Source organism: Musca autumnalis, unplaced genomic scaffold (assembly GCF_047663935.1).
Source record: "Musca autumnalis isolate F117 unplaced genomic scaffold, ASM4766393v1 scaffold_4, whole genome shotgun sequence".
NCBI lineage: Eukaryota > Metazoa > Arthropoda > Insecta > Diptera > Muscidae > Musca > Musca autumnalis.
Window position 1 is genome coordinate 116,746,702 of NW_027411977.1, and position 15,897 is coordinate 116,762,598.

Sequence of the window (15,897 nt, forward strand, 5' to 3'; positions counted from 1 at the left end):
GGTCCAGAAAATCCTACCGGCACCACCTAAACTGGCTAATGTGTGTAATAACCCTTTAAGAGAGAAATCGATTTAGCGCAAACCTTTTAAATTGAAAAGTAAAATTGTAATATATTTAAATTCAGAAAATTAAGTACAACATATTTAATTATAAAGTCTGTAAGGAAAATATCCATAGACTAATAAAGAAAAAAATATTTCCTATAGATTTGTATTAGGTCCGAATATGTACTACATCGGATCACTCCTATGGGTACACCCTACCCAAAGTTTGGGAAAAATGCACTCGTCTGGATCATTCTGAATTTTGTTGCAACATGTAGTTTTTTGCGACCCTTTCCATCCTGGAAAATTTTCCCAACAGCTAAAAAACCTACAGAAGTATTGTGTTAACTTTGTTTCTTCGGGTACGTGGCTGAGGGTATATCTCTGTCGGCTCAGCTGACTGATACTTTCTTACTTGTTTTCGATAGTTTTGCGGATATTTTGTTCGAAGATGACACACAAGAACGAATTGAAAACGATTCATTAGTCGCTCAGTTTGTGGCAGGAAAACTCCCGAATTCGAATATCGTTAATAATATTATTAGCGAATGAAAGACGATAGTTTTTACGATAGTGCCGAAAAAGCTTTTTTTGGCGGAGTTTCAGTGTTATGACATGTTTAACTTTATCTGCGATACGATGTGCGGTAACTGTTTATAAACATTGTTGTTTTGTATTTTGTAACCCAGGCATATGTTATGTTTATCAACACTTCTTGTTTATATGATACGTAGCATTGATACCGAAACTATTTGAAACAAGTAGGAAAAGCGTTAAGTTCGGTCGGGCCGAACTTTCAACCATTTCGGTGGATTAAATACTGAAAATCGGAAGGCACTGTTCTATGGGGGCTATATGATGGCGTGGACCTATACCTACGAATTTCTAGGGGAAAGTTTTATACCCTAAACGAAGACTAAATACCAAATTTTAGCCATCTCGGTGTGATAATGAGGCCAAAACCTTCAAAATACCGAAAATCGGGAGATATCGTCCTATGGGGGCTATATCAAAACGTGGACCTATATAAACATTTTATGGTAGAAATGTTTCTTAGGCTCTGGAAATGCAAAATACAAAGTTACAACGGATTCTGTTGTCAAATGGGACTAATACATTCAAAATATATTAAAATGACGCGTACTTTATATGGGGCGTTATATGGGGGTAATACCAAAACGTGGAACTATATAAACCAACTTTGGTAGGAATGTTTTTTGGCCTCTGGAGACACAAAATACCAAGTTACAACCAATTAGATGGTAAAATGGGACAAATATCTTAAAAATTCCTTAAAACGACGGCGCGTCACGCGTCATTTTGTATGGGGGCTATACAAAAACGTGGACCTACACAGTCCGCTTTCAATACCAAAAGTTCTACGTACATATAATAGATTTTCCCAAAATTTCATCCACCTACGAAAATCCGTTCGGACGCTAGAGTGATTTCCACAGACGGACGGACATGGCTATATCGATGTAGAATTGCACGCTGATCAAGAATATATATAGTTTGTGGGGTCTACAATGATTATTTCGAGTAGTTACAAACGTAGTGACAAACTTAATATACACCCATCCTATGGTGGAGGGTATAAAAAGCAATTGGGAATTTTGTACGAACTACATAAAATTATTTTTTAAAACAAACAAATTTCCGAATTACAAAATGTTTCTCGAAACAATTTTTCTTGTAAAGCAAAAAAAACAATCGCCAAATGTTCGAAAATGGTATCATTTTTAAACTTTTGGCCAACAAAAGAACAACGTAGACATTTGCCAATCCTTCGAATGTGATATCGTTTTCGAAAGTTGTGTAATTTTTGCAAATTTCTGGAGAAAGAAACAGCTATTTTTCTGAAACTATAAAAGATATTGTGTTCATTGTTTTTTGTTATATAGGCAAAACTGTTGCCTTTAAGCGTCGTTTTAATAAATTAGCGTAGCGTATACACGAAGGGAGCTATTTTATTTTTGATAAGGTACTAAATTTTACTGAAATTCCAAGTTGAGTTGACTAGAACTTTTAGGGAACTGCTTGGAACAAAGTTCCGTTTCCACAGAATGGTGCCCAAGAGTGCCCACTTTCAGCCCATATATACTTTTGTAACACAGCCGTTTCGTCCGTTTAACACTTTTTTAGATTTTTTAAATTACATGGGTAAAAATGTGTGTTTTTTCCATACCGTTTCCCATATAAATTATAGCTTTTTCACACAATTCGGCATTTTTTTATTTATATGTTTTTATAAGAGTTCTATGAAAACTCAAGGAGCATTTTTTAAATTTTGGAAAAAATTTAAATTTTTTGAAAAAAAAAATTCCAATTGTTGTTTTTTGTATTTTTATGGTTGTTTATTGCGGTTTGACCTTTTTTTAAATAGTTAGAACATATGAAAAAGTCAAAAAACACTCATATTTTAATGCAAGAAATAAAAAAAAAACAAATTTCTTACTTTGACATTGATTTCCTCCGCAACCGCTAGACCGAATTTGGCTTTTGATGTGTCGCAAAGCTGAAAGTGTTATCTGTCGAACAAAAAAAGAATTATGAAAATATCTCTAGCCAAAAGTTACAGAGTTTTGACCAGGAAAAAACGATTCTGAACCACTGTGCAACTTGTCCTTGAAAAACTTGTACCGTGGTAATTGGATTCAAGAACAAGCTGTTGCAAAACATCAAAACGTTTCGTGAGCAGGTCTTTAACTGGACTTTTTGGAAAATTTTTTAAATGTTGTGTGTGAAGTACCCGAAGGAGTGGAACTTTGCGCTGTGCTAACTGTCAAACTCTCGACAGTTGAGCTCACAGAGAAATATGAACACTGAGTAAATTAATAGAGATGAACTAGAATGAACTGAGAATATATCAAATGCAATTAGTTTCAATGTTATTGTTCTCAAGGTGACAATTATACATATATGGGCTTCAAAAATGAGCATCCAAGCATTCCATATCAAGGTGTAGGCCATACAAAACAATGCAATAAAAGAAATATAACTGAATAAAACTGACACATTATCTATTCGCAAATGTACATACATATGTGTGTATATAAATGTATATCTTTGTGTAAATCTCTATCATCAAGTGACTTCACTGCCAAACAAATGAACAGTAAGATAGGCATATGTACATATGTATATGTACATTAGGGTTATAACTTTTTGCACTTTTTTGCAAATATCAAAGATACCACCACATAGCCGTGTAGAGCATGGAAAACTATTATGAAATACGGCGTCAATTTTTCTCTATCGCGAAAAAAGTTTCCGCACCAAATGCATTGAAGTTCAGTAATGCATTTTTTAATTTTAGCTGTTATGACAACATATTTGCTTTTAATTAAAATTTTTATTTTTTGTAATCTAATTTAAAATTATTATCAAAGCGTTCTGGACCAATTTGTTCTCAAATCGCACCATTTCGTAGCATATTAGGAACTTTTGACACTATTGCAATTTTTGGTTTTTCTTTATAAACTCGTAAATTTTATGTTTATATATTTTGTACCTATCGGAGAAGAGAATATGGGGTCATTTGCAACGAATTCGCGAAAGTTACAGGCTGTTTTTGTTGACTTTGCCTGTGAGAATCGCATTTATTTTCTAAAAATATTTTTCAAACAAAGCAAATTAAAAATTATAAGTAGAAAAAATATCAAAAGGGTTTTAGTAATTCCAGTCGGCGCGGAAACATTTTTCACCGAATCGATCATAGAAACTCGTTTTCATTATTAGGACAAAATTCCCCACGTGGTACTGGTGTTGTATTTTTGTAAAAAGCATATACGATTCTCACAGGCAAAGTCAACAAAAACAGCCTGTAACTTTCGCGACTTCGTTGCAAATGACACCATATTCTCTTGTCCGATAGGTACAAAAAATATAAACATAAAATTCACGAGTTTATAAAGAAAAAACAAAAATTGCAATAGTATCAAAAGTTCCTAATATGCTCCGAAATGGCGCGATTTGAGAACAAATTGGTCCAGAACGCTTGATAATGATTTTAAATTAGATTACAAATAAATAAAAATTTTAATTAAAGGCAAATATGTTGTCATAACAGCTAAAATTAAAAAATGCATTACTGAACTTCAATGCATTTGGTGCGGAAACTTTTTTCGCGATAGAGAAAAATTGACGCCGTATTTCGTAATAGTTTTCCATGCTCTACACGACTATGTGGTGGTATTTTTTTGGTTATAGCCCTAATGTACATACATGCATACGTACGACTCACAATAACTATGAGGCAAAAAAAAAAATAGTTTATCAACCACAATATGTTAGTCAACATTAATCGTAATGTATATCTTATTCACATACTATCTGTATCTCATCACCTTACGCTGTCGCGTTGATTATCGCAGAAACGAGTATGGCTCATTACCCAAATTGCCAGAAAAATGGAAGGCATACGTAGTAGTTTGCAGACATACATAAATACATATGTATTTGCTCACATGTGAATGTATATTAAAGGGGGGATATATGTACATATATTGAGAAGCGATCAAGCCTATCTTCGAATGTGGTGTAAGTTTGGAGGCGTAAAATTTGAACCAAATCGGTTACTCTCTTGCTCACCGTGAAAATGTTAACCGAAGGAGTTGTCCGACATATGAATGTATATTCCTTCTTGGAATTCCATGTATGTTCGAAAAAAAATTATTACTAATAGCAAAGTTTCAACTAAATGGGATACACAATTCGTAAGTTATCGGGTTTATTGGTTACATGTCCCCGATTACAAAACAGTAAATCGTACCTAATTCTTAACAAAGTTTTTTACTTATTTATCTAGTTTATTCTGGGACTTACAGTGAAGTTTTGTGAAGAATATAGTAAAAATTGTTGACAAATAATTTTGTAGAATATTTTGATCTGATACGATCACGTAGGGGATGGAAGATACCAAGGAACGGTCCTGACCGGTTTTAACATGGCAAAGCCCAGGATTTATCTTGGTCCCTCTTTCATCTCAAGTGGACACTGACCTCCCCGTGGTGTCACCTGGGGAACTGCCTTTAACACCCGTTAAAGGTAGTGAGCTAACATGTGCCGCGCGTTCACCCATAAGAACGTTAAAAACTTGGGTTTGGGCGTCGGGTTAGTAACCCTCCCCTAGAAAAAAACAGCCTACTATGAAAAAACGAAAGAAAAGAAAAACAAACCCCTCTAAAGTTGACGAACCCCGCAAACGTTTTAAGGACCATGATCTGCGAATCTGCACCTGGAATGTTCGCACTCTTTATAGAGAAGGTGCAGTCTTCGCATTGGCAGACGTACTTGGAAAGTACAAAGCCGATATTACTGCCATACAGGAAATACGATGGACTGGGAAAGATGTCACAACAACACCTAAAGGTGACGCACTGTATTATAGCTGCCATGACACAAAGCATGAGTTTGGTTGCGGTTTTGTAGTTGGTCGAAGGTTAAAACATCTGGTCTCCAGCTTCACCCCAGTGAATGAAAGACTTGCTACTATTCGATTTAAAGCAAAATTCTTCAACATCAGCTTTATCTGCGCTCATGCCCCAACCGAAGACAAGGACGAACAGACCAAAGATATATTCTACGAGAGCTTAGAAGAAACATATGACCGTTGTCCTGCCCATGACATTAAAATTGTTCTAGGTGATTTTAATGCCAAAATTGGAAAGGAGAATATCTTTGGACAAACAGTTGGGAAATTCAGTCTACATAGTGAAACATCAGACAATGGAATGAGGCTGATAGACTTCGCAGCGGCAAAAAACATGGTAGTTAGCAGTACCAGATTTAAGCATCTCGATATTCATAAGGGCACTTGGCTGTCTCCAGACCAAAGAACAATAAATCAAATTGATCACGTTGTGATAGATGGAAGGCATTCATCGAGCGTGTTGGATGTACGATCGTTCCGAGGAGCAAACATAGATTCGGACCATTACCTCGTTGCAGCAAAGGTACGTACCCGTCTAAACGTTGCAAATAAAGCACGGACAGACACAACACGAAAGTTGGACATCGCCAAGCTGCAAACACAACAGATAGCCACAGCATATTCCACTCAACTGACCCAATTGCTTAATGATAGCGCTTCTCGTCCCGATAACATATCAGCACAATGGCAAAATATTGCCCACTCCATGCAAACAGCCGCAAAATCAGTACTTGGATACCAGAGACCTCCACCAAAGAATCCGTGGTATGACCAGGAGTGCCGTGCTGCTACCGAAGAAAAAAATGCGGCATATAGGGCTACTTTACAATCAGTAGCAACGCGTAGCGCACGAGAGAGGTATCGGGAGAAAAGGAGAGAGGAGAAACGTCTTTTCCGCAGGAAAAAGAGAGAAATGGAAAAGAGGGAGTGTGAACAAATGGAGATGTACAGGAGACAGAACGAAGTCCGAAAATTCTACCAAAGAGTGAAGCATCAAACTGATGGCTTTGGTACAGGAATATCCTCCTGTAGAGATCAACAAGGTACTTTGGTAACTGATACAGATAGTGTGCTCAGGATATGGAAAGAACATTTTTCTAAACTGTTGGTATCCGATAGCAGTGAAGACGGCGAAGATACCACAGATCCAATCCCAGATGATGGTATTGAATGTATACCGCCCAGCCAAGATGAGGTAAGGACAGCAATAAACCGGCTGAAGAATAATAAGGCGGCAGGAGCAGATGGCCTACCAGCCGAGCTGTTCAAAACCGGAGGCGACACGCTGATAAGGTGTATGCATCAGCTAGTTAGCACCATCTGGCAGGAAGAACGCGTACCCGACGATTGGAACGTGAGCATCCTATGTCCAGTCCACAAGAAGGGTGATAAGACTGTGTGCTCCAATTATAGGGGCATAAGTCTGCTCCCTATTGCATATAAGATAGTATCTGGCATATTGTGTGAGAGACTAAAGCCTATGGTCAATGAAATTATTGGACCCTATCAGTGCGGCTTTAGACCTGGCAAATCCACCATTGACCAGATATTTACCTTGAGACAAATCCTGGAAAAGACCCAAGAAATGCAGATCGACACCTTCCATCTTTTCGTCGATTATAAAGCAGCATTCGACAGCCCTATACGTTCAAAGGTGTTCCAAGCCATGTCTGATTTTGGTATTCCTGCAAAGCTCATTCGACTTTGTAGAATGACATTAACTGAGACGAGATCCTCAGTTAAAATTGGAAAGAACCTCTCCGAAGAGTTTACTACCAAAAGAGGTTTCAGACAAGGAGACGCCCTGTCGTGTGATCTATTCAACATCCTGCTGGAAAAGGTCATACGAGACGCGAAGGTCAAAAGAAATGGAACGATATACACGAACAGCCACATGTTACTGGCTTATGCCGACGACATTGACATCATGGGTCGATCGGTAAAGGAAGTAACTGACACCTTTGCAAAAGTCGAAAGAGAATCTGCTAAAGTTGGTCTGGCAGTAAACGGCGTAAAAACCAAGTTGATGGTATCGACGCGTAATATGTCCATAAACACCGCACCATCTGTGAATGTTGGTACCTATAATTTTGAGGTAGTAAAGGACTTCGTCTACCTCGGCACCGCCATAAACACAACAAATAACATCAGTTGTGAAATACGAAGAAGAATAGTGTTGGCTAACAGATGCTACTTTGGGCTGAGTAAGCAGTTTAGGAATAAAGCCACCTCACGTCAAACAAAAATAACACTGTACAAAACACTGATACTACCCGTGCTAATGTATGGTTCCGAAGCATGGGTACTTGCTCAAGCAGATAAGGCAGTGCTTTGTGTGTTTGAGAGAAAAATTCTTCGAAAGATCTACGGGCCAATCTGTGTTGACGGCGAATATCGGCGTCGTATGAACATCGAGCTGTATCAACTATACAATGACATCAATATAGTTGAACGAATCGAGATACAACGATTGCGATGGTTAGGCCATGTTATAAGAATGAGTGATGATGAACCCGCTAAAAAGGCGTATAAATACGGGCCGCATGGAGGTTCTCGCAGATCTGGAAGGCCAAAGCTTCGTTGGAGCGAACAAGTGAAACGAGATATCACAAAGCTACATATCCCAGATTGGGAAAATACAGCAGCAAACAGAGAGGATTGGAGATTTTTTCTTAGTTCGGCTTATGGAACAAATGTTCTGTAAAAGGCCAGCTAAGTAAGTAAGTAAGTAAGTAAGATACGATCACATTTTAAAGGAGTTTTTAAACGTTTTTGACTCGCATAAGGATTATTTTTTTTTCATAAAAAGATACCCCGCATTGTTGTCAGTAACATTGCCAAAGACACATTATACCTAAAACCTGATGTCGAATATTTCAAAACATGTAGAATGGGGCGGAACTTGCCACGCCTATTTAGGCTACTTGCCGACGTAAACTTTCAAAACGCCGATACACGTGTCTTCTTTTTTTCGGTCCATTTTCATAATCTGAGTGGGGTTTCTTGTAATTTAAAAAAAGTTAAATTTTGTTGTGCAATTTTATTTAATTTTTTTCACAGGTACTAAATTTTAGTGAAATTCCAAATTTAGTGGACTTTTAAATGAGTTGTATGATTTTATTTTAAACCAATTATACAAAAGCATTCATAAGCTAATTAAACGTAGTAAATTGAAATTGATTGACCACAACTACGAAATCGAGGTCGACCAAAATACACCTGAGGACCAACACTAACCCAAGAACTAAGACAAAATAAGCTTACATGGGAAGATGCAAAAACAAAAGGCAACTAATCGAGTAAGATGACCATGCTTTGTGGAAGCCCTATTTTCCCAAGAAGAGTAACAGGAAAAAATAACCAGAACCACAAAAACTACTTTCGGCAAAAAGTCCAATACGATTCTAAAACAGCTCTGACATTTAATAGATTAAACTAATCATTTGCGACCATAAAAACTTTTTTTTATTATTTTTGCGTATATGCTGCCCTTATCTTGGTCGACGACGATGTACCCATCACTGGTGAAAAAATGTCCACCGTCTTGAAGGCTGCCAATGTTGAAGTTGAACCTTACTGGCCCGGTTTGTTCGCCAAGGCTTTGGAAGGTGTCAATGTTAAGGACTTGATCACCAACATTGGATCCGGTGCTGGTGCTGCCCCAGCTGCTGCTGCCGCTCCTGCTAGTGGCGCTGCCCCTGCTGCTGAAGCCAAGAAGGAAGAAAAGAAGAAGGAAGAAGAACCCGAAGAGTCCGATGACGATATGGGTTTCGCTCTCTTCGAATAAACTGGGACATTTCCTTGTTTGTTTCTTCTTCTTTGATCAGGATAAAATTCTAAGACGATCCGGCCATGTCCGTCTGTTGTAACCAGCCGAGCTTCTTTTTTCCATAGGCAGATCACGTGTGGTAAAGCCTCCAGATAACAGTACCACCCGATTTAAGGTATTTTGAGGATTGTAACAACATTTTGTGACCGAACTCGCTAAAATTTGTCATTTGAGGTTTCCAATGGCCAAGAAATTTCTCCACAAATAATTGTCAAGATAGGTCCACGTTTTGGTAAAGCCCCGCCATATAACTGCACCTCCTTATTTAAGGTATTTTGAAGGTTTTATCTACAATTTCCGCCCAATTTGGCACTAGAAGTTTCAAGAGGTCAGTGGTGGAAATAGGTCCACGTTTTGGTGTAGCCCCAGTGTTGCCGAAATTGACGATTTATCGTCATTTTGACGATTTTTTGGACCAAAATTGACGGTTTGACGATTTTGTTCCCTGAAATGACGATTTTTCATGTTAGCCAAAATTGCATGAAATTAAACAGGATAACTATATTTGAACCAAAATTTAACGAAAGAATTTAAAGAAAACAATGTTGCAAACTGAATTTTTTAATGTTCTTAGCAATTTCCAGTCACATTGGTTTTATTTAGGTACATATCTGGAATACAGGTAGTTTGAGCTTTTTTGCCTCACATTCAAATAATATCAGTTGAAAATTTTTGTTTAGGATTGTTAATGGATGAAAAACATTGTTGAAGATGTAGGATTCCAGCTTTCTGCGATCTTTAAGAGGACATGGACGGTCACACAGTCAATCAGGCGATATTTGCGCAAAGCTGTCATTCAGAAATGGCAGTGTATTTACCTTGGTGCATTGTTGCAAACTCGATAGCCATAGCGCAGGCGTGCTCGTTTATTCACGCCAGCGAAAATTTTGAGTAAGCATCAGTCGTTGTTTGGACTGCAACGGATAACCACATTTTCAATTTGAGCACCCCTGCCATAGGGAAAACTCTCATCTGGTAAAAACTTTTTTATTGCGGTATTTAAGTGAGATTAAGTTAGTTTTACTGCTATATGCTTATGTAGTCAGCCTCGTTGTTATAAGCGAAAAATGCACGTTAAGCGGTAACTAGTTATGGACTATGTTGATGATTTTTGACGATTTTCCAAATTTTATTGACGATTTCCGATTAAAAACTGTCGGCAACGCTGTGTAGCCCCATATAACGGTACCTCCCGATTTAAATTATATTAAGGCTTTTAGCTAAATTTTCTGACCGAATTAGCTGAAATTTGTCATTTGACGTTCCCAATGATCAAAAAACATCTCATAATCTCATAAATATCAAGATAGATCCACATTTTGGTATAGCCCCCGATTTAAGATATTTTTGGGATTTTAGCTAATTTTTTGTCCGAACTAGCTGTAATTTGACATTTGAAGTTATCTGTGGTCCCTAAACTTCTCCACCAATAATCACCAATATTGGTCCATGTTTTGGAATAGCCCACATATAACGGTACCACCGATTTTCGATATTTTGTGGATTTTAGCTACTATTTTTAACCGGTCACGCATCTTCTCCACCAAAAAACGTCCACATAGGTTAATTTTTTGTCCACATAGGTAAATTTGAAGAAATTTATGGATACATTTTTGACCAAATTTAGGCATTCGGGATACCCGTGATCGAAGAATTTTGCACAAAACGACCACGAAAACGCGACAAAATCGATTAGTTGTCAATGAGAGCCGTACCTTACATTTTCTGAGCGACATTTTGCAGAATATTTCGAAGCTGAAAATCGTCAACTTGTGGTACTTTTATAGCGGCTCTTAAAATAAAGGACGAAAAGGACATTGAAGGAAGCGAGTAAGTAGGTCGAAGTGCTCTACGAAAATAATCCTCATTCGATTTGACTGAAGACATGTCATCTCAAAAATAAGCTAAAGCTACATTGAACAAAGATATAACGCTAATTCCTGATGGCCCACAGGGTCTCTAGCAAAAACTTCATCACGCCATAACGCGGAAGTTCGACTCACGGCGGATCTGTCCTTCGGGGTTCTTAATATATTCACCAAGGCCTTTCTTCCCCCAGAGGAATTTTCCGTGCCCCAGACTTTCACCTACATTTTGTTGCACAGTGTAATAGAAGTAACATTATTGAGGCACGGATAATAGAGGTAAAGCACGGTTAATAAAGGTTCAAAATCAAAAATCCAGCATGCCGGTTTACCGATATAACCGTATAATAGATGCCCGGATAAAATTTGGTGCACCAAACACAAATTCTGTTCATTATACCCTCAGCATTTATGCTAACGAGGGTATATGGTAATATTCAAAAAAGTTTTTCAATCGTTGAAGTTGAGGTTCACCATTTAATCAGTTGCGAACTGTTAATATATTTTATAAAATATGAATATATTTATATTAATTGAAGTGTTTTAGCCACGATCTCATAATATGGACCATAACAAATAATTTTCGTGGAAGCTGCGTTGGTGGTAATATAAAAAAATGGGAAAAATGTGTTGAAGTAAACATGTTTTTTGTGTTCTTTTTTGATTTCTGGCCAAACCACGCAAAATTCAAACCTGTGCTCAAAGAAAGAACTAAACAATACCCCTTGGGCAACATGGTTCTAGTGTATGACTTTTGGATATATACACTGCATCCCCCTAAAATCGATGCGGACATTTTGAAGTTTTGATTTCAGTGTTTTTCGAATTATAGTTTAGTTTATAGGATTGTAGAACTCGCGATTCCACGTCGTTTGATGTATATCTCATGAGTGTGCTCCGTACAGGTTCCTAGTAATAGGAGTCCAAAGACCCTATTTTTTGGCTTTAAAATTTACAACTGAACCCCGCGTGATTTTAGTTTTTTTACGTACCGGATCTAATGAGCTCTTCCGCGGTCGAATCCATCCCCTAAAACGCCGAATATAGATACCTTGAAAGTAGGAAAATCTGCAAAAATATATTTTGACAATTCCGCGAATTGAACCACGATTTTCTTTGATTATTTTTGCATAAATGTAATCCTCTATACGCGATTATAATATTTGCCAAAAAGGTGTGTCACAAATTGCAAAGATTCAGGAGTACACATACACATTGTTCCACAACATCCCATACGGGACAAGGGAGACTTCTCTCATATCAATGAGTGCACCCCGATTCATATTTAGCTCAATGATATGGGACCTACTGTTTATCGCCGAGTCCGAACGGCGTGTCTTAAGACACCACTTGTGGAGAAGTTTTTCAAGGCTGAAATACTCACGAAATGTCGCCAACATTACTGAGGGGTATTTTGCCACCGTTGAAAAATGTTTGATGTTGCTTGGCCGAGGAATCAAACCCCCGACCTTCTGCGTGCAAGGCGGGCGTGCATACCATTGCACCACGGTGGCACCAAAGATTCAGGAGTAATATCCCTATTTATCCCAAAATAGAATGCGGTGGCACATCCGCAGTTCTTGACGAATCTGTCTAAAATAATTTATATTGACGTATTTTTAATAGGCGGCCATTGAAATCGGATGCACCTTATAATCATATGCACATCGCGTTATTTTTGCCCACTTGAAGGTTTTTTTGAATAGTAAGATGCAACTGATGGCACACTTTGGCCGCTGAATGAAACATGGGAAAATCCATGCATATTGATAGACATGGACTCCCTGTATCCGAAAAGCACATGTACCTCAACCGATTTAAACAAATTCGCGAATTATACGGTTTTTAACTTCTATGTTTTTTCTTTGATTGTAATTTCAATATTACTCTCTACTTCTTATTTCTATTGCTTATCACAGAAAGCAAATATACTTTCACGATGACTAATTACTTTTTTCGTAGAAGTTTAAGCAAAATACTTCAGGATTTGGATCGAAATTTAGCGAAATAATGGAATAACTCCCAACATTTATTTTTTTTAAATTTTTCGTATTTAATCAAAAATATAGTTTTGAAATAATTTCCAACAATAAGTTTCCGTTCTTTGTTGTTGCTGTAATATGCAAGTTATAAACGCGATCTTTATAATTTTGGTCTCACATTTTTGTACGCGTTGTCTAGATTCTATACGTATTTTTAAATTATTTTTTTAGAGATTTTTTGGCCTCTGATTTAGAATAAATAAAATTTATTTATCAAATGCTGCTAACGATTCATATATACATGTTCTTATTACAACACAATAGGAATTTTTAAATATTTTTTCTTTACAAGAGAGTAAAACCGCAAATAACTTTTGAGTGCAGCATCCAATTTTGTGAAAGCGAACAGATTTGAAACCACGATTTTTTTCGTAACCCATGTACCAAAAATGGCGGATGTGCTCGCCAAAAAAGTTTTTAATTTTTTTTCTATGTAATTGTAAAGGAAATTTGAAATTTACCATATATACTTTCATACGGGCAAAATGTGCCTCATTGAAATAATGGTCTTAGACCCCAAATATGTTTGGACGAAATCCGTTTCAGACTATGAAGTTGATTTAGCACTGCCGTCCGTCTGTCTGGCTGGCTGGAGCGTACGATAACTCCCGATTCGGTTCAAAATTTGGCTTTCGTAATATTTTGTCCAAACTTAGTTTAAGTTCGAAGATGGGTTATATCGGTACACTCCTTCCGGTGCCTCACCCACAAAAGTTCGAAAATGTTCGGAAAATTTGTGTGCACGATAACTGTTAAAGGGAGTAACCGATTTGGCCCATACTTTGCACATCGTGAAATTTCTACCAGACTTAGATGAGGTTCTAATGTGGACTCAATCGGTCCACTTCCTCGGGTACCTCCAACACAAAAGTTCTGAAAAGTTCAGTTTGAGATCTTCTCTCGAATCGCTTTGATTTTTGTTGTAACAACTTTGATTCACCGCCCTCCATATGACGCACAGAGGACGAAATCATTGATCTAGCGGCGCGAAAGTCAAAAAATCTAAGTATAAAATTGCGAAATGTTTTCCATTATATCGATTACAGACACTTTGCTGACTAAGATTTTGTTTTTACTTTTGTTGTTGTTGTAAATATTCACTCAGTTATTCAGTGTCAAGTGCAAGAAATTTTGACGGATCAGATTTTAATAAAATTGTTGCTAACAACCTGATCTCATATTTGTTTAATTGTTAAATAAATTCGTAATAAAACTAAACAAAGTTTATTTTTTATTGATAGGGGAGGGTTTAAGTTAAATTAAAATAAAATGTTTGGGGCCTGAAGTTACATAGTTATAAAGCAATAAATTTTCAAAAATTATTATTTTTTGTATGTTTTTAGTGCAATATACTTTTGTTGGATGGAGCGTAACTACAAAGGTCCTCCGAGGTTCGGTCCAGTTATTTTTTTAATAATTAAATTGGACTCCCTAGATTCCGAATAACCAAAATTTAGCTGCAAATCTTGCTGATAAATGGTCTTGAAAAATAGCTTAAATCCTCAAAATACCCAAAATCTGTCGGTACGGTTATATGGGGGCTATATCAAAATGTAGACCTATGTTCGCAATTTTTGGTGGAGAATTTTTGTATCCACTGGGAACCCCAAATACCAAATTACACCTAATTTGGTTGGAAAATGTAGCTTTAAATCCCCAAACTACTGAAAGTCGGGAGGTACCTTAAAAGGGGCCTATACCCAGACGTGGACCTATGTCCACAATTTTTGGTGGAAAGGTTTAGTGATCACTAGGAACCCTAAGTACCAAATTACAACTAATTTGGAAGGAAAAGGTGGCTTAAATCCTCAAAATATCGAATATCAGGAGGTACCGTTATATGGGGGCTATACCAAAATATTTGCCTATGTTGTTCATATTTAGTCCATAATTACCCACGGACACAGATTGAGTTTGTGCAAAATTTCAGAAAGATATCTTTGTTCGTTTCCAAGTTATTAATTTCGCGCCGCTAGATCAGTGGTTTCGACCACTGTGCGACGGTTCAAGTTTCATCTGGGGCAAGTCCATACTTTCTGAACAAATAGCCTGAAAACTGCAAAAAAAAAACACCTATGACATCGTGTTTAGTGGTTGGAGCGCAAAATAACTCCCGTTTCAAAATTTGGTCTTTGTAATATTTTATCCAAACTTAGTATAAGTTCGAAGATAAGCTATATCGGTCCCCATCTTCAGGTACCTCCCCCGCAAAAGTTAAAAAATGTTCGGAAATATTGTGTGCACGTTAACTTTTGAAGGGAGTGACCGATATGGTCCATATTTTACGAATCCTAATACATCAGCCATATGTTTGAATATGGACTATATTTGTCCACTCATTGGGGTACCTCCACACAAAATTTTGGATAAATTCACATTAAGACCTACTCTCGAATCACTTTGATTTCTGTTGAAGCAACTTGCAGTCGCTGCCTCTATTACGGAGGTAAATGCTTTTTCAGTGGCAAGTCCATACTTCTTTAGAAAACAGCCCAAAAGGTGTTCAAACTTAGCTTCAGTTTGAAGATTGGCAACAACTTCCTGTACTTCCCTCCAATATTTAAAAAATTTCATTAAAATGATATGCAAATTTATCCAAACGTTGGATCTCCTAATATTTTGTCCAAATTTAGTTTAACTTCTAAAATGACCGATATCGATCTTCTCTTTATGTTACCTCCG

At 37.2% G+C, this 15,897-nt stretch overlaps 2 protein-coding genes across 14 annotated transcripts in view; both read left to right on the top strand.

Annotated features, from left to right (window-relative positions):
* Positions 1-15,897, top strand: part of LOC141403343 (uncharacterized) — a 564,369-nt gene that overhangs the window by 122,688 nt on the left and 425,784 nt on the right. The gene's annotated exons all lie outside the window — the stretch shown is intronic.
* Positions 8,960-9,294, top strand: LOC141403344 (large ribosomal subunit protein P1-like). Its single transcript, XM_073985626.1, has one exon. The coding sequence runs from the start codon at positions 9,012-9,014 to the stop codon at positions 9,264-9,266; it is 255 nt and encodes an 84-aa protein (XP_073841727.1). The 5' UTR covers positions 8,960-9,011; the 3' UTR covers positions 9,267-9,294.